Source organism: Myxine glutinosa, chromosome 1, assembly GCF_964187855.1.
Source record: "Myxine glutinosa chromosome 1, kmMyxGlut1.1, whole genome shotgun sequence".
Lineage (NCBI taxonomy): Eukaryota > Metazoa > Chordata > Myxini > Myxiniformes > Myxinidae > Myxine > Myxine glutinosa.
Window position 1 is genome coordinate 168,964,387 of NC_136261.1, and position 20,650 is coordinate 168,985,036.

The 20,650-nt window shown below is 42.9% G+C and overlaps 1 protein-coding gene across 7 annotated transcripts in view; it reads right to left on the bottom strand.

Annotated features, from left to right (window-relative positions):
* Positions 1-2,145: 2,145 nt before the first annotated feature.
* Positions 2,146-20,650, bottom strand: part of LOC137430964 (trafficking kinesin-binding protein 1) — a 180,136-nt gene continuing 161,631 nt past the window's right edge. For 6 of the 7 annotated variants that reach the window (XM_068121784.2, XM_068121766.2, XM_068121775.2 and 3 more), the window contains 6 exons: positions 19,227-19,303; positions 15,123-15,284; positions 11,926-12,170; positions 11,428-11,760; positions 4,735-4,837; positions 2,146-4,595 (listed from right to left, as the gene is read on the bottom strand). In XM_068121784.2, the coding sequence (XP_067977885.1) occupies positions 3,914-4,595; positions 4,735-4,837; positions 11,428-11,760; positions 11,926-12,170; positions 15,123-15,284; positions 19,227-19,303 (1,602 nt within the window). In that variant the 3' untranslated portion in view covers positions 2,146-3,913. The remainder of the gene's footprint in view (positions 4,596-4,734; positions 4,838-11,427; positions 11,761-11,925; positions 12,171-15,122; positions 15,285-19,226; positions 19,304-20,650) is intronic. The other variant, XM_068121815.2, reaches the window with a different exon arrangement.

Below are 20,650 nucleotides of genomic sequence, written 5' to 3' on the forward strand. Positions count from 1 at the left end.
AGATGGCAGATGGACAGACAGACACTGCCTTTTATTATTATAGATGTATTCTGTACCACCGCATATCTGTGGGATTTTCCTATTGTTTATCTGTTGCTTGGTTGTATATCCTGGGTTTTGGTTTATCATGAGCAAAGGATTTGCATTCATTCGTGGAAAGTTACCCCCCCCCCCCCCCCAATGGAGCCCATCTTCCCTCTCTAAGTCTCTTCCTTAGGCTGTCCATGAGGCACAACCGAACAGACATTCACAAATAGGGATAAAAAAAAAATTAATAAACAGGGAAAAAAATTAGAATAGATAATTATCTATTCGAATAGATAATTAGAAGATAGATAGATAGATGTGCATCATACAGCCCACCTGGTGCGAGTGGATCTCCCCGCGTCTATTTACCACCCCCAGATATTTATCCTGTGTCACATACTCTAAGAATGGCCCTTGCATTATTTAATCTCAATTTTCATGATTCTTACCCATCCCTAACACCCTCACATTTGTTACACTTGATGCAGATTCTTATCCTTACATTTATTTATTTTAAACTGCATTTGCTAATCTCTTAAAGTATCAATACTTTCCTGATTTTGATAACCACCCTCTCTGCTATCTCCATTATCTCCAAGTTTTGCGTAATTTTTAAACTCTTAAACCCACTATCAAATCATTGATGTAAATTATGAATAATAGTGGTCCCAGCACCAATACTGAGTTATCCCACTACTTCCATCTTCCTAGCCAGACATCCTACCACTCACAGCCACTCTTTACTTCCTATCACTAAGCCAGTTTCCAATCCATTTAGCTACTCTACCAGCCATCCAACAAGCCCTCACCTTAGCCACCAACCTCCTATGTGATACCTTATCAAAATGCCTTCTTAAAGTGTAAAAGCACTACTTCCACTGCATTTCCCTCATCCACTCGACCAGAAACTACTTCGTAGAACTCCATTAAATTTGTAAATATAAACCAATAAATTATATGTTACTAGCAACAGTATCTGCCCTAAGGGCAGGGCTTCAATTGGGAAGCCCAAATGAAAAGGTAAAATATCAGAAATTGAAGGCTTTTTTATTTTAAACGATTCATATAAACATCCGTTGAATCATATCACACGCAAATCATCAAAATCTAAACAGTACATGGCTAAACAGTACATGGACGATCACGTACCACGTACGTCTCGCGTCTCACTCGCTCTCATGTTGTCCCGATAATGATCCTTCCGCAGGTTCACCTACAGAAACCTTGTTACGACTTTTACTTCCTCCAGACAGTCAAGTTCGCTCATCTTTTCGGTGCACCGGCACGAGCCGAGAACGACCCGTGCAGGGGCTGATCCGAGGATCTCATCAAACCGTCCGATCGGTGGTAGCGACGGGCGGTGTGTACAAAGGGCAGGGACTTGATCAACGCGAGCTGATGACTCGCGCTTACTGGGAATTCCTCGTTCTTGGGACACTGTCTCAAGCCCCAGTCCCCATCACGGATGGGGATCAGCGGTTTACCCGAGCCTGACAGCGAAGGGCGAGGTATACGCTGGCCCGTACAGTGTATCGCGCGTGCGGCCCCGGACATCGAAGGGCATTAAACGTTCATTAAACATTAAACGTTCATTAAAGGATTACGAAACGAAAAACAAAACGAAATTACGTTCACACCGTCACGTCAAACACTACCGTGAACACATACATCGTCACAACATCGTCACAATGAGAACATCGTCACAATGAACGTTATGCGAACGCGAATGTTATGCGGCAGTCCAAACCTGAGAATGCTGGAGACCAAAGCTGAAATTGGGAAAACTAAATAGCCTATTTTACTCCCGGGGGTCCCAGGATTACCCACCCAAAATATCTTTGCGATCGGTTCAGCAGTTTTTACGGTACCTTCGAACGGACAGACAGACGGACATTTGGTGAATTATAGTAAGATAGGATAACACAAAACAAAGCAGAGATGTTGAGCATGAAGAACATCATGAAGATACACTTTCCAAAAAATTAAATCGAGTCCCCCTGTTTGTGTGGTGCAAGTGAGGAATGAACCTGTCTGTAAGTAGCTGGTACTGTACATATCATTTGTTTTAATATATTTAGTTAATAAACATTCACTCAACAAAATTCCCAAACCAGTTAGTTGTATTTCGTTATTTTTTTTTTATTCGTTACAATAAAGGTCAAAAGCAGTTTTTGTACAAGGAGTGCAAAACATGACGAGCAATTCAGTGCAATATAATAACAAAGCTATTAAATCACTTTGTGCTTATAAATACAGGGCAGTCGTTCACTCTTTCTCACATCGACGATGATATTTATGGCACGTACAAAAATCTGCAAGCCTGCCTTCCAGTCTCAGACACATGGGAGGTTGTACAGAACATAGTCCTGCCTTAGAAACAATAAACATGGTAAATGTCTGTTAAAGAGCACAACTCTTTGTATGGCATACACTTGCTGACTTTGTGAACCTTTTGGTGGTTACAAACTCGCTCTGCCAATCACTAAAGCTGACAATTCACTGTATGTGATGTTAAAATACCCCAAATTTGTTATACCAGGCCATACAGAGCCAATGATGGTTCAATAAGTTATTTATATATATATATATATATGTATGGTATTTGAGTCCCTATTTATAAAAAAAATTGTACCATATATGTAAAGAAAACAAATTATGAAAATTGGGCAAATCATATGGAAGAAGAATACAGTCTGTTAAAGAATGGTAACACCCCTCGCCAAACTCCGCTCCACCACCTTCCATCAATCAAGACCACCAGCACATTCTCATGAATAGAATCTTCCACTTGTTCCAATCTTCAACCTTAAGTTGCCATTTTAAATGCAGGTTCAAACAAAAAGAGGCTTCACACGAATACACCTCAACTTCCAAATTTCCCTCACACTTCAAAACAGTGAACAAAACTGAACAAGTATTCATATGTACAAGATCCACACACATTCGAGATTTATAGTTTTGCATTAAAATCTTCGACAGAGGTTGCCCAGAAGCAAGCTCCTGGACATGTCTAAAACGACAAAAAGGAGGTCACCTGATGATTATTGAGAGGGTACAAGGTGAGGTGAAAGTGCAATCCTCGTAGATCTCTTGACTGCAAGGACATCAACAACAAAATGCTGCACAACAACTACATTTACACCACCGTTTTACAATACTACCGAAGAAGATGACGCCATTTTGCCTTCCCGCTGTGACAGCGTTGGGGGTGCACCTTTGTCGTAAGGTGAATCTTTATCGCTTGAAGCCTCCGACCGATATTCCTGAAAGGCAAGCTCAAACACTTCCAATGCACAACTCGTGTGCACGTGTACTATGGATGCAAACTTCATGGATAACTCAATGTCAGCCAATCGGACGGTAAGAACTAGGAAGGTGTTGGTTAAAGTGCAATGAAAGAATTAAAACAAACCAAAATAGGAAGAATAAAATAGCAAGAATGAACGCCAAGTGTGTTTGAAACCTCCTGATAAAAGCACAACCAAGTACATTTCTCCCATTGTTGCTTTTTTGTGCCGGAAGGAGGGTTGCGTTGCTCGTTGATGGATGGGTTGATGGTTTAAGGCATCCGTGTCAGTGAATGGATTCATTTTTTTAAATTTAATTTTTGTGTTGTCCGAGACTTTCACGGAACTTTCAGAAGCAAATTTCCAACACACAGACAACAACCCAGAGAAGAAGAAGACCATTAACTGCATATGACAACATTTGATATCGGTTCCAAACAACCTGGCGAGACGCTGAGGATAATTGTGAGATAATAATAATAAAAAAAGAGATAAACCTAAACATTTTTCTGATAGGATTCTGCTGGATCAGGGAAGTGTGAACCCAGGGTTAGGTTACCGTTGGATGGTTATGATATAAACGGACTACAACAAGATGCTTAAACAACTGGATTTGTGTTCCCAACACTGTCTTCCGTCACTTGTGGTTGAGTATCTGTAGCGGCAGGCCATGTTCTTTTGAGCATGGCAGGTTGGCTGTGGTCGTCATGTAGCGACATAGCTGAGCTCTGGAAGTTGGAATTGTCACCACCGCAGGCCTCGCTTGACCGAGAGGCCCTGCTTGGGAGCCTCACCTCTCCGATCAGCCCGAGTCGCCGCAGTCTTTCCACGAGTCCCAGCGAGCTGCTCAAGTCAGTTTGGCAGCTTGTGCTCGATGTGCTGTTTTGCTGCTGGTTTGCCCTGACCTCGCGTAAGATCGATTGCGCCGGCTTGGAGGCAAGAAAAGTATTGAGAGGAAGCCCAGAGGGTCTGTGAGGTCGATGAAAGGGAGGAGGTGAGGAGCATGGAGAATGCTGTGGGGAATTTGGTGGTGTCACCGATAAGGTGGGGTGGCAGTGCTGTCTTGATGGCAATCTAGGTGGCGCATAAACAGCAGCCGAAATGCCACGCTCTTTCAGCAGTCTTGCTAGACCCAGACTGGAGCTGAGCATCGTCGTCGAGTCTCGTTGCCTTGTAGAGGATTCGGCCAGGTTGGTGGAACGCCACGTCGCTTGGGAATCCCGTTGGACATGTGATTGCTCGGAGAAAAAACTGCATGTGGGCACTGGAGTGGACATCTTGCTGAGGATGATAAATGCGTGTCGATAAGTATTAGATTAATGGCGTACATTCTGCAGGAAAGGCCTACATATTTAAGCTTGTCTGGCAATGCGAGATGCCCGAATATGCTGAGCAAAGGCGCAATGCGTAGTGTGCGTACCTGGGCGTCAGGGCTGTGAGGCCATCCGTGGGGTGCAGGATATGACATGTGGTGATGGTAAACGTCGAACTTGTCTGAGACAGGCATTTCCCGGGGTTGTGCGCTGTGATAACGTAAAACACGCACACGGGACTTTACTTTGCTTATGGATTTAAAGAAAGGAAATATGAAAGAATAATTTCAAAACACTGACAACAAAAGTAAAATGTTTTATAATCAATAGTCCAATCAATCCAAGATATCAATCAATCCAAGAATCAATCCAATATATCAATCAATCCAATGCCTGGTGTTGGCTTAGCGGTTAGGGTGCCGGCTTGGGATCCTAGGGTCCTGGGTTCGAATCCTGGGCGATCGCTGAATTAACGCCAGGGGGGTTGACTCAGCCTGTCATCCTTCCGAGGTCGGCAAAATGAGTACCAGCTTGCTGGGATGAATAATCCCGGTTTAGAATAGGGGTTTAGAATAGGTACCCTGTGCATCCCTGTGCCTGTGCATCGAAGAGGCGACTAAGGGTTGGTGTCAGGAAGGGCATCCGGCCATAAAAACATTGCCTCAAACAGGGAACCAAGATTGTCATGGGGCCCGCAAGGCTAACCCCCGCTCTAGCGGGGAAAATGGCCTTAAAACGATCATTCATTCATTCATATATCAATCAATCCAAGAATCAATCAATAATATAGTATAATATAATAATCAATATGATATAATCAATAATATAATCAATATCATAATAATAATAATATATTATTAAATTATAAATATATATTAATATATATATATATATATATATATATATATATATATATATTTAATATAATATTAATAATAATTATAAATTATTATTAATAATAATTATAATAATATAATAATAATAATATAATGAATATAATATAATCAATATATATAATAATCAGTGACGAGATGCATTTCCTTCCATGCATGCATGCTACTTCCATGCATTATTTGGTACAACAATAATAGTGTTGAAAAACCACTTTTCGCACTTGTGTTGGTGCAGGAAACCACTTTTGCACTTGTATTAGTGTGGAAAAACCACACTATAATGTGGTATATTATACAATATTATAATATATAGTATAATATAATAATAATATAGAATCAATCCAAGATTTACACCTGTACAACCATTACTTTACACCAAAAGTCTTAAATTAGCTTTTGAAAACATTTGTCTCATTGTCCACAATTACAGTTTTGCAATTCATAAGACTCCATATCCCACTCTTCCAAGGTATGTTACTGGATCCTAACTCTTATATTTCATCCAAATTTACCAATCGACCAACTGCAGCTCTGGACAGCCAGCTTAATGTCCTGAAATATGGTGTCTCCAATGCACCCTCCTCATACTGTCAATGCACCAGAATAGTGTCCCATTTTTCAATAAGTTCAGTCACTCAAACTTTTGGGCCTTACCATCAGCCATTATCCCTCTTAGGCAAATCATGTATCCAAGTTTGCCTCCAAAGCCAACCACCAACTGGACATTCTCCGTCATCCCATCTTTGGCAAATCTGAACTTGTATGAACTTACAAATTCTGTATCTGTAGCTTGATGCAGTACTGCTCCCTCTTTGGGCTGGTGCCCCTGCTTCACATCCTTCACAAGTAAATGCCATGGAAACCAAGGCCCTCATAATCATTGGAATCTCCTCTGCAAGCTGCAATGAAGCCGAATCACACCGCAGACAAGTTGGTGGCCCCTCTCTGTCGTTGAACAATTCCTTGCTGGTGTTGCACCCTCTGCCTTACCCTTGCTTGGTCCCCCACCCCAGGTTTCTGCAGAGCACACACATATCAGGAACCCACTTCTGCTAAAACTCCCAAATTCCAGGGCACACTGTACTCATTTGTTACTCATTTCTCCCAACTGTGGAACCAACTTCATTGGTCTGGTCAGTGGCTGACAGAATGGCCTCGAGGTACGCAAACTCTCAGCTGTCTAGGCTTGGTTTGAATCCCGACCCAGCTATAAACTGTCGTCCTGGTGTTTCACAGGCAGGGTGTTTCATGAGTGTGTGTGGCGTACCTCTGATGGACGTTAAACTGTGCGTTCCATCTTCCGGCATTAGTTAAAAACAAAAATATAACTACAAAATTTCATGAGCATTAGTTGATGGACAATAAAGATCCCATGGTGTCCTTTGCGAAAAGTAGGCAAGCTATCACCGGCACCACGACCAAATTCAATATTTCTACCCGAACCAGCAGAGGCGATTGTTTCAGTGGAACAGCCATGGCCTCATCCAATGATGTACTCCTCAGCCTGTGCTGCATACGAACGAAGACAAAGTCTGTTCAGTCTCATTCTTCCCTACAGGCCTTCAAGATGGCTGATCATCCTGAGGTTTCTCCCATCCATACTCGTGACATTTTCTACCCTCATTAACCCTCCTCAAGCCCAACCTTTTCCACATAATTGAGTTGTTTTCTCCCTTCTTTTCGGGTGTTTTTGTATACAAAGTCAAGGCTCATGAAGGAACTTGAACAATAACAAGGTCAGGGCACAACAGAACAACAGGAACAGTAAAACAGTAGTTTTTATTGTTCCATCCCCGGTCGTGTCTTCCTCTTCTTGCTGTGGTTGAGCCTGAATGCCACTTAGTCACCCAAAGAGTCCTCTTCCCCCTCCCCGAGCTGTCATTCCTCGCCATGTCCATTATTCTTCCAAGTGTCTCCCTACCCACCGTTGGTGTGTTTCACAAACATTTTACTATGTTATTTCCACTGTGGTCCATTCTGTGTTACACCTCTTCCACAGCCTCGACTTTGCATACAAAAAAGTGCAAAAAGTGGTGTCTGGCTCTTCTCTGCGCTTGCTCCATCCTGGCACTGCTCTTGCACTTATATCCGCAACTCACAAACATTACTGAAACCTCCTCCCTCGAGAAACCACTTGTAAATAAGAAACAGTTATATGACCAGACCGAGCAAGAAACAACTTGATCTTGTGATACCACAAGATCGTTCCATTTATGAAAGCTGCCAGAACTGCCCAGAACAATTGTGATCTTTCCACAGGCTGTAAAGTCTTACTAGAATATTAATACTTGTGATATTAACTACATTCTACAAGAAACAGTGACAAACAAAAGTAGATGCAGCTCATAGTTTTATCTTTCATTGTTATTACCATGGATACCATGCCATACTACTACTTTTACGAGCTCCAATTATTTACACCTTCTTATGGAGTTGGGGAGAAAAGTTTTGGCCAAGTTCTTTCACAAACAGATAGGCTTGGCCCGACATACTTCCTCACATATTGTGGATGAGTGGGGCAGGGATTTCTTCGTCATTTGTCATTTGTTCAGGATGCTGCTGATAACTCGCTTGCTCTACAAAAAGATACCGTCGGCTCTACATCTACCAACTAGCGCTAACAGATAGGTTTCCGATCCATCGTCCATCTGAGGTACTGCACCCTTTGTGATGCCATGCCCTGTCTGCAAAATACCAATCAGACAGTTTATAATTGGGTTGACAAATCAAACCCATACAAGACAGCTTAAAGGTCAGTGTGCCCCCTCTGGACTATTCAATGGGATCCGCACAACATCAGATCGGAAATCATTGCAACAGATAGAGGAGGCTCATTATCAGCATGTATCCAAAGGGGAAACAACCACCCCCGAACCTCTCCCACCCCTCTCACCACATCCTCCAGATAGAAAATAAAAATTTATCAAAACCCTGAATTATGCATGTCTCACCTTCAAAAATAAAATCGAATCATCAGCATGTCATGTTTTAAAGCATGCAAAAGATTCAAATAAAGAAAACTAGTCCACAACAACAACAACAACAACATGCATTTTAAAGGCCATTTTCCCTGCTAGAGCGGGGGTGAGCCTTGCGGTCCCCATGACAATCTTCTCCATTTTGCCCTATTTTCTGCATCTCTCCTTGTTAACCCCCTTGCCCGCATTTCTTCTTCCACCATCTTTAGCCAAGTCTTTCTCGGTCTTCCCCATCCTCTAGTTCCTTCTACATTCATTTCCATCACTCTTCTCAACCAGTCACTTTCATCCTTCCTCAACACATGACCAAACCATCTCAACCTGTTCCTCTTCACAGCATCAATCACAGGCTCTATTCCCATCATCTTTCGCAATTCATCATTTGTCTTCCTCTCTCTCAACGATACTCCGCACATCCGTCGAACCATTCGCATTTCCACCCTTTCCAACCTTCGTTGCTGCTCTACGTTCATTACCCATGTCTCACTCCCATAAATCATAACACTTCTCACACATGCAGCATACACCTTTCCCTTCAGCTTCAACGACACTCCCCTCATCATCAGCACGCCACTCAGTTCCCGAAACTTCTTCCATGCACATCTCACTCTCGCAACCGTTGCCGAGTCTGATCCACCTTCTCCATTCAGCATGTCTCCGAGGTAGCAAAATGTTTTCACACCTTCCAGCTTCACGCCGTCTCCAAGATCCAACTCAACATTTCCTCCATCTGCAGCTCCCTCTGTGCACACCTTACATTTGAATGTAGCTGCCACACTGGTTAATGACCCTCTCAGACCACTACATTTTTGATGAACCCACTCAGCGCACATTGTACATTGAATGGAGTTCACTCCGACACCCTTCCTGCACACAGCACACGGCCACTTCCCAGTTCTTTCCACCTCACCACATGCTTTACCACTTGCCATCACCTTCGTCTTTTCGATATTCACCTTCAGACCTTTTGTCTCCATACATTCCTTCCACTTGTTCATCTTTTCCTTCAGTCCATCCATACTTTCCGCAATCAACACCAGATCATCTGCATACAACAACTCCCACGGTAAACCCTCCTTTACGTTCTGAGCCAGCACCTCCATCACAGCTACAAATAGTAATGGACTTAGTACCAACCCCTGATGCACTCCCACCTTCACCTCAAACTCACCACTGTTCCCGTCCTTCGTCCTTACAGCTGTTCGCGCTCTTTTGTACATTGCCATCAGTTCCTCTTCCTGGCATAAATCCAAACTGCATTTCGTCGATCTTCACTTTCTTCCTTATCCTCCTCTCCAACACCCTTTCCAATACCTTCATTTCATGCTCCAATAACTTTATCGCTTGGTACGAGCCACACTCCAGAGGGTCACCTTTCCCCTTGTATAGAGGGACGAGGGTACTCAGTTCCCAATCCACTGGAATGCGGCCTTCTTTCACCACCAGATTACAGGTCTCTGTCATTCTCTTCACACCCCAACTTCCTGCTGCCTTCAACATATCTCCCACAACTCCCGTCGGCCCTCCCGCTTTTCTACTCTTCATTGCTTTTATCGCTTCCTCAACTTCCTTCTCAGTTATCTTCTCTGCCGGTCCTAAAACTGGGTTACTCTCTATGTTGCCATCCCATTCATTGTCTGTATTCAACAGCATTTCCATATATCTTTTCCATCTTCCTTTAATTCCATCTGGGTCCACAACGATTTGTCCCACTTCATCCTTCAAGCAACTCACCCCCATCACATCACACCTCTCTTTCGATATCTGCTTTGCAATCCTGAATACTGCTTTCTGACCCTCTTCCGAATCCAAGCGTTCTCCGAACATTTTCCTCCATGCCTCCTGCGCCTTTGCTACCTCTTTCTTTGCAGCCTTCCTGGCTGCCTTATAACTTTCATGCTCTGCTGTTTCTGCTCCCGTACCCTTCGCCTTCTGCCACTCCTTGAACTTCTTCCTCTTCTCGTCAATCCTCTTTCCAACTTCATCATCCCACCACCATGTTTCCGAGTGCCTCGGTGGTCCTTTTGTCCATCCACATACCTCACCAACGGCTCCCAACAGACTAGCTTTCATTGACATCCAACCACTTTCAAGCTCAACCACATCATCCTCGACCCTACTCAGCCTCTCTTTTAATGCCTCCCTTACTGTCATCTCTTTCAACCTCCACACCTTCATTCTCGGTTGGTACTTCACCCGCCGAGCTCTCCTCGCAGCTTTCACCCTTATGTCGCAGACAACCAAGTGGTGCTGTGAAACAGCCTCCTCCCCCGGGATCACCTTTGTGTCCCGGAGGTGCCCCCTATCTCGCCTACGCAACATCAGGTAGTCAACGGTTGTCGTCGACCCACCTGACGTGTATGTAACAAGCTTATTATCCTCTTTCTGGAACTGAGTATTACAAATCAACAAATCAGCTCCATCAGCAAACTCCAAAATCCTTTCACCTTCTCCATTTCTCACACCATATCCGTAACCCCCATGAACTCCGTCAAAACCATCCATACTCCTTCCCACATGTCCATTTAGGTCTCCTCCTACCACAACAACTTCCTCATCTTTCACGTTTTCCATCAGCTTCTCTATCGCACACCAGAACTTGTCCTTCTCTTCATCGCTTCGACCAACCTGCGGAGCATATCCCGAGATGACGTTCACCAAGAGCTTTCCAATCATCATTTTCACCATCATCAACCTATCACTCACTCTAGTCACACTCACCACACTGTCTACAAACTCCTCAGAAAACAGGACACTAACACCATTCACGCCCTCCAGGCACCCTTGCCACACAAACTTGTATTTCTGTCCCTGCCTACCCTTCACCATTCTCACACCACTTCCCTTCCATCTCGTCTCTTGCACACAACATATGTCCCACAAGTCCCACAAGATGAACAGAAAAGGAGAATAAAATAAGGTTGGCTACCTGGGATATAATCCTGGGTAAATAAAGGAGGAAGATGGCTGAGGTGCATCTGTGGTGTGCTCGAAGGAAGTGGCGTCATACAGTAGGATGGGGGAGTTGAAGAAAATGCAGGAGGAGATAAGACAGAATCATTTGGGGAATAGGAGCATGATTCCTGAATCAGTGGTGACAGTGCCGGAGTGTCATCCTCCTCTATATCCAACAAGGTATACGGCAGAGGGTTTAGCTCATCCGGGACTGGATCTTCCCTTGTAACTACTCCAGGGCGTGGGTGCAGAATGCCACCCAGATGCGGCTGTGCAAGCTGCTGCCACTGTAGCAGGGTCTGTGAGCCTGACGGGATTGGGTGTAATCGGTGATGGAAGATAAAGGATTTCAAAAAGGGAAATAATGTTCAAAAAAAAAATTTCAGTTTTATTCTCTGATCAGCTTTCATATGAAATCGCTCCATCAGTCACGGTATGTGAAGTATCACATCCCCAGATCAACCCACCACACCTTCCAGAGGCTTGACGATCTGGAGCTTATCTGGCAGGAAAGAACGAAACGACACGTTTGTCACTGTAGTTCCCACTGACATTATGCTCTCAGTTGGTGTGCTCGTTCCATCACCGCAGGCTTTGTCGTCAACGGCAAGTTTTGAGAGGCGGCGGTCACGCTCTGTCTCAAGGTAGAGGCGCTCGCTGAGAACAGCTTGGCGACGTAGAAGCAGCTTATGCAGTGTCAATGCAAGGTCCCGTGACCTGGACAGCAAAGAAGCAGAACATCTCGTTGCAAAGAAGCACAAGCCACTTATTAGCAATTATATTTCTTATGCACGAATCGATTTAACATTATATTTACTCCAGTAGTGCTGCTGTCAGTAAACAGTGGAAGAAAACTCTCTCATGGAAGAGCTAGAACACAGAATGGATCAGGATGCAACAGAACAAAAGGGATAGTAAAAAGTGGGGGTAAACACCTTCAGCAGCATTGAGGGACAAAAGAGAGAGCGACTTGGACAAATATAAAGTGTAGGACTAATGAGGGGTAGGGGTACGATGCATGAGGTGCATAGAGATGGATACAGAAGCAAACACTCAGGAAGGAGACAATGGGAATTTGGAAAGAGGTGGGGATGGGTGGGAGATACGGGGGTAGAAAAGATCGGATTATGGTTTTGGATGGGGGATGATCTGAGATGGTGGTGAATAACTGTCCTGAAGACCTGGAGGGAAGAACAAGATTGACGAGAATGTAGAAGTTGATTCCACAGGTGGCAAAAAGAGGAATGATTGAGTGGAGGTGAGCAGTGATTCTGGACCTCCACTCACTCCTCTTCCTCTTCCACCTCCCCTCCCCCCCCCCCCCCACCCGCCCCCCCCCCTCCCCCACTTTTGGAATCTTCAACACTTGCTAGATTCTTAGGTTAATGGAAATGTCTTTGGCTTCCGGTTCCAGATCTGATATTAATGAAAACATTGGGTTTTACCTCCTTCATTGGTCCTCGATGCCAAACAGGAAATTACAGCTGTCTCCCTTGACATATCACGTGCCTTCGATACGGTCTGGCACCCCGCTCTGCTCACCAAACTCTCCTCTTTTGGTATCCATGGAAATCTCCACGCATGGCTGGCGGACTTCCTCTCTAGTCGTAGTCAACGTGTGGCCCTGAATGGGTTTCTCTCATCTCCTCTTCCTGTTCAGGCTGGAGTTCCCCAAGGCAGTGTTCTGGGCCCTGTGCTTTTTCTGGTCTTCATCAATGATCTCTCTGACTCTCTTGAAAATCCTCTCTATCTCTTTGCTGATGACTCTACTCTCTGTCGCTCCATTCTTCATCCCTCAGATCGGCAGTCTGCAGCCTCCTCACTCTCTGCAGACCTGGACAAAATCACAGACTGGGCATACAAGTGGAACATGTCTTTCAATCCTGACAAATCTCACACTCTTACGATGTCTCTCCGAAAAGACCGACTGGACAACCCTCCCATCCACTTTCTGAATAATTCTCTCCAAGAAGTTCTGTCACTCAAGCTTTTGGGTCTCACTATCTGCCATGATCTTTCCTGGGAAAACCACATTTGAAATCTGGCCTCCAAAGCCAGTCGCCGACTGGGCATCCTCCATCGTGCGAAGTCCTTCCTTGGCACACCTGAGCTCCTCATCACATACAAGGCTTTCATCCGCAGCTCAATGGAATACTGCTCTCCCCTCTGGGCTGGTGCACCTGCCTCACACCTAGCTCGTCCTCACGCTGTTGAAACCAAAGCATTCAGAATCATTGGAATCTCCTGCGATGAAGCTAACTCCAAGGGCCTCTCACTCACTCACCGCAGGCAGGTTGGTGGTCTTTCCGTCTTCTACCGACTCCTCTCTGGCCTTGCCCCCCCAGCTCTCTCTGGTCTCTGTCCCCCAAATATTCCTACAGGTCGCACAAGATCTGCCTGCAACCCTCTTATGGTTAAACTGCCAAAATCAAGACTCTCTGCTCACCTTCACTCCTTCATTCCTCTTTTCTCCCGCCTCTGGAACAAACTCCCTCACTCTCTTCAATCCCACTCCTCCCTCCAGGTCTTTAAAACAGCTGTTCGCCACCATCTCTTATGTTCCCCCATCCAAAACATTGATCTTTTCTACCCCCGCTAATTTCACCCCAATTCCACTTTTTTTGAAATACCAACTTCTGTCCTGGAAGTCCTTGGTGTCCTTGTGTTTGATACCTCTGCCACCCCCTCCCCCCAAGCCCTCTCCCTCCCACACATCTCCCTGCTCTTAAATGTTGTGTGCCCTCAAGTGTTTGTGTGCTTCCCCTTCTCTTGTCTTCCGCTCCCTCTTTTTATATATTTTGTTTGTCTGGTTGATTTGTTTGTGAAGTAAATGTCAGCTCTTTCACGAGCCTCGATTCAGTATACCAAAAAAAAAAAATTGAAGTTCTTCAAAGCTAAGAGTTCTGCACTGGATCTGTCATATTTTTATGGTTTCATCCCTGCATTATTAATTGTGTTTTGAACCCATTCAAACGAGTGTTTTATCCCTACAGCACCCGTGTTTTATCCGTACCTTTTTGTTGTGTTTTGTCAAATCGAACTTCCTGTATCTAGCCTAACGGCCACTGCCTTAACTAGGAAGTGTGTCTCATTGTCTAAAGACTGAAAAAGACCTCATCATGTATCATGGGTATCTGATTTCTATTTAATTTCCTCCTCTTTGAAATAAATAAATAAACCTTATTCAATACGAAAAACCACCAACTCATTCTGCCTGTCATTTGCTTTCATCACTCATTATTATTTATATATTTCATTGTCAATACTACCTACTAGAACTAATTTGCTTCTTACTTTAAAAGGTTTTGATGACATATTAAAATGTTTCAATTTCTGAACTAGTCTGTCACGAACTCCACACATCTTCTTCCTCATCTCCTTTTCCTCCTCTTCTTCTTCACTATTTATTTTCCAAATCTGTCAATCACGCAAACGCCCGATCCATCAACCGTCCCACCAAACTTACAACACGCCATTCCTCCGTGTTTTCAATAACACTTCATTTCTCCCTCACCGTGATATCTGTCTTCATTCATCAGAATTGGGGATCAAGATCAGTCCAGTCTGCCAAGAATGCCATCACACAACACCCCCCAGCTTCATAACCGTGTGCACACGCACGCACGGCATGACTTCACACAAACAGTCCTGGATTGTCATGAACCTTACCCTGAGTTGTCCTGCTTCTTTGGTGGGATGGAAGAATCTTCCTGAATATTTGATCCAGGAAGTGAATGCCCAGAGATCCTCGGAAGAAAAAGTGATTGGCTTCTGTTCCTTGACACCTCCTTTGCACATTTCACTGTATCAAAGACACGCTTCTGCTGGCATCTAAAAAACATTAAAAAGGTTCAAATTAAATCCATATTTCGAGAAAATAAAACATTGTATGTATTCAGAAACCAACAATATGTACACAACAAAACACTTAAATTGTGATTTGTGCATTTAAAATCAACCCAAAGGAGATTGCCAGAAAATACCCCATTTGCATGCATCAAAACTTAATGGAAGCATACAATAATGTAGGTTAAATATATATAGTAAGATATATATATATATATATATATATGTGAAGTGTTTGTTTATTTTTTGTTTGTTTGTGAACCTACTCTGAGCTCCCAAGGTTAATCACCACAAAACTTTATAGGATAATATTTTTTACCACAATGCATCTAAATAGGGGTTTTAAAAGTTATTTTCTCACAATTCATAACCTATAAACAACCGAGCCACCTATGATCTCCAAGGGTAGATACAATGCTTCCTAAAAAGCGCAATTTTTTTTTTCCCCAGATTTAAACGTGGATACCAATATAATTGGCGAGATGATGAGCTCCGATCATCACGTCATCAAATGTGAAAAATAACTGTTAAGTAAGACATTACCATGATTGGCGAAGGAGCCACGTGACCTTTCAAATGCACTAATCATTCAAAAACCGAAAATAGTACAAATACCACCTATACATCGATTTAAAGGTACCTTTACTGCTTATTTCAGGACATAACTCTCAAGGTTGAAAAAATAGTTTGTAGAAAAAAGGTTACCACCTTAGCTAACTTTACCAAATATACACCTCCAAATATACAAATAAATACACACACACACACACACACATATATATATACATATATACACACACTTGTAACCAGGCTCTACACAAATGGTGTAGGTTGAGGTTGTGGGTGGTGGTTCATTTCAGTCTAAGGGGTAGTGACTGAGCGCGGAAGAAAAATGGAGATGTGTGAATGATGTGTGTATGTGTGTGTGTGAATGGTGTGTGTGTGTGTGTATGTGTGTGTTGCAGGAGTGGGTGTGTGTGTTGCAGGAGTGGGTGTGGTTTTGCATGAATGTGTTTTTGTTTGAGTGGTGCATGTTGTAAGGGTGGTGGTCAGTTGTTGTTTTTTGTTGTTTTTTTGTGTGTTTGAGTGAGTGTATGAGGGGCTGTTGATTCTGGGAGTGGAGGCAGTTTTGTTGTCGTCTGTGTTCTCACTGGCTGGGAGTGGGGGTATGTATACGCATCCGGGTGTCGCTGCTGCATGTGGAGGCGTATGCGCCCCCTGCTGGCCCACCTTAGCTGACCGTATCGAGGTTGAAGGGCCGAAACGGGATGATGCTGAGGACCTCAACTGAGGACCCGGTCAATGAGGCACACTTGTGATCAGGTGTTTTCAAATTATATATATATATATATACACACACACACACACATACATATATACATATATACATGCATTAATTTCAGTGATCACGTTTTCATTTCAGAGGTTCAAATAATACTGAGCTACAAGCTTTCAAGGAGTTTCTGCAGGAAATTCTAATGGAATGAAAGTAATTATTGCGATGAATCTTCATTAGTTTCCTTACATACCCTGCACATTAAGTTGAACAGCATCGGGAAGATGTGCAAGATGTCCTCAATTTTAAACTACCACCTAATCGTTTTAATGCATTGAAAAGCCCTATAACCAGGGATGGACCATGAGTGCATCAGTCGATAACACCATTTTCAGTTTTGTGCTGCACGGACCTGGCGATGACAGAACAGCGACCAACACTGCCTTGCAACAACATTTTGTAGTTTTCTGGTGGGGATCAGAAATAATTGACCTGAGTATAATTTTTCTTGCAGTTCTAAAAAAAAAAGGTTTTTTTATTTCGACATTTAAATGCCTGCCTGCTGTTGCCTTACAATCCTGAAGCAGGCATTTTGGGAAAAAAAAATGAGGCATATTGTGGTGGCATGGCAACACCGAATTGACTGCACGCCTGATGACCTGAGTTTCCTGACTGGCTCTCACAAAGAGGCAGATACAAAAATAATTTTGCATGCAATTGAACCTACCAGATGAGGTTCCTCCCACATCGATATACTATACTGTATTTTCACCAGATACCAACGTTTTTGTGTTGCTGCAAAGAAGATATCCCATGTTATCACCCAATAGCTTCTTCCTTTGTGATCGGGAATAGTAAGCACAAACGTTTGATCCCCGTCACGGAAATTGGTGAGGCTCTCGCACCAGAGAAAACAGCTCCCTTACCTGAGTTTCACTCCTTCTCTGGTGCTGACATTACTGGTTCATTTGCAGGAAAAGAAAAGCAGTCATGTTTGAAAACATCTATGAAATCCGATTCAGGTGTCCCTGCTGCCCTTACAGGCCTTAGCTCTACTGCCAACATTTCGGATGACAGTTATGAGGTCATCAGTTAAATTCATTTTATTGTTCGAGCACGATGTTTTTCAGCTGTATCATCCTAGGTCTGCAGCAACTAATGTTGGAAAACGGAAGAGGCTACTCTTTCGAAAGAAGCAGTGGCAAGCTGAAAAAATGCCAGCAACAAAGGCTGCTCTCATTCCAGTTATACAGCGAGCACACTATCAGGCTATGATTTGCTGGCAGGATGATAACCCTCATCAGAGCTTGCATCTGTAACTGAGTACAGCTGGGAACGGTTAAGATGGACACATTTCACCAATTATGCGTATACTGTCAGCAGCATTAAATATCCTCCAGCACGGCATTGCCGGGGCACCTGGCGATACCGCCATGCAGCTCATAGAGACTGTATTGGGAGGGAGAGGTGTACAATAATTGATTCATTAATTGCATAATTAAAATCAATAAATAATGATCATAAAATATTTTCTTAATCAATTGGCTAATAGCATACCTAAACTACCAGTGCTTCATCCGAAGCTGTAACTTTTTGAAAAGTAATTAAATAAGTCATTAATTTAAAAAAAAAAATTTAATTGATTAATCAATAGAAAATTTATCGATTCATTGATTAATCAATAAATCAAAAATATCCTTTATAGCCACATCACTTGGTCATTGTCATGTCCAAATATCAGCTTCCTAGCTCAAAAGGTGCCTGCGATATTGCCCAGATGAGAAAGAAAATAAATAAAAGATTAATAATGAAAATAAATAAATAATAATCATAAGATAATTAAATAATTAATCAACTGGCTAATAGAATACCTAAACCACCACCGTTTCATCCAAATCTGTAGCTTTGAAAAAATTAAATAATTCCGTCATTAAGTGAATAATTAAATAATTAATCAATTCATTGATTAGTCAATAAATCAAAAATAGCCTTGACAGCCAAATCACTTGGTCATTGTCATGTCCAAATATCAGCTTCCTAGGTCAAAAGGTGCCTGAGATATTGCCCAGAAGAGAAAGGAAATAAATAAGTAGTACTTAATTAATCGATAATAATTAAGTAACTAATCAATTATAACGATGTCCCTGTCCCTGTCCTGATGTCCCATAACGTATGCCCGATGTCCCTGCTCTCAAATGTTGTACTTGTGTGCTTCCCCCTCTCTCCCCATCTTGTCTCCCGCTCCCTTTATTTCGTCTTATGTGTCCGTTTGCTTTTTGTTTGTTGTCATTAATGTTAGCTCTTACACGAGCCTCGATGTTGTATTTTTTTTTTTTTTTAAAGATTAATCAAGAAACAAAAAATATTGTTTTTGCCAAAGCACTTGCTTGCTATTGTGCCCAAATTTCAGCTTCCTAGCTCAAAGGATGGCTGAGATATCGCCCGGACAAACAAACAAGAAAGAAACTACAGTGAAAACTGAGTACTCCCTTTCAGTGCGCGTCATTGCCGGGCACCCTTCGGTGCCTGGCAATGACGTCATGCAGCGCTTGAGAAATAATGTTAAAGTTCCCACATTCCTCCCCCGCCCCCCACCCTCACGAGAATAATGTTAATGTTCCACCCTCCCCCACCCCCCACTCATGACCTACCTGTGTTCAGAAAAATCATCCTCGTCTATATTCATCTCCCTCCGCATACTGCCTTCAATTTCTGCTGCCAGTGAGTCCTTAACACAGAAACAGTGTTTTAAAGCATTTGCAATCACATACTATTTCTGAAGGCTCACTTCAAAACAATTGGAATGAAATTCCAAAAAATTGGAATGAAATTCTAAATTTACATCGTGATATACAACATATGAAGTCTGACAATAAAGTCCAGGATTAAAGCAATATACATTTTTATTGTAAAAGTACCAATTGTGTTTAGGGGTCGCCTTCAAAGTAATTTCCCTGGAGTCTACACACGCTTGCCAACGTCACTACCATGCTTCAAAGCTCCCTTGGAAGTCGTAGTCTATCTGAATTTCTTCTATTGAGGCAAAATGAGTTCCTTTCATTGGCATTTCAGACGTCGGTCAGATCAGACCAACATTTTCGACAATCGATGGGTGTCCTGAATACGCCACATCATTTACGTCCATTCTCCATTCCACAAACCTCTTGGCCCACTCAAACACACGTGATCTTGACATTGCGTCTTCCCTGTAGACCCGCTTCAATTTGTCAAGAATTTCCATCCCACTTTCATTTAGTTTTACCAAAAACTTGATGATGATTCTCTGTTCCATAAATTTGTTGTTCATCTTCAGAACAACAACTTCAGAACAAAAAAAACAACAACAACCACGGTTCCCGAAAAAGGCCAACCCCCGCTTTGCGGGGAAAAATGGCCTCTAAAGGTGGTTATTTTTTTAAAATATATCTTCAGAACATGATCGTAACACTTATAATTTAAACAAAACTCAAGTACGGCTACAAAACACAACTGATTGATACAAAGGCTAACACAGTACTGACAGGAAGATTACGATGCAAGTCCAATTATGAAACCCAAGCCAGTGCTTCCACCTGTCAAGAAAAAAATATTAGTCCTGGAACTTTGTCAGACCTCGTATATTTGGTTCTTGCAGAACGCAACCACAACCCACTTCATCAAATATATAAAGCTTGTATTTATTATGCATGCACATGGGATGCACCTGAGTAGTTGCTTGCAGTGTACAATCATGCTCTACTGGTATGTATTAAAAAGGATCAACACAATATATATATATATATATATATACTAGGGCATGCCCGTACGTGGGTGCCCGTTCCTTGCCAAAAAAAAAAAAAAACGCTACCCGTATGCTCTACCCCGCCCGTACGCCCGTAAACAAAAAAAACAATGCTCTTCGCTTCCGCCCTTCGCTCTGACTGAATTGGGAGAAATAATGCGCATAAGAAATCGAGAAATTATTATTTTCTCCGGAAGAAATCGAATTACGAACCGTAATGGCGCACGCGCTGGGCTCGGCTCGCTCTCACATCGGCCACGCCTACGCAACAAAGCGTTCTGTGATTGGCTGCCG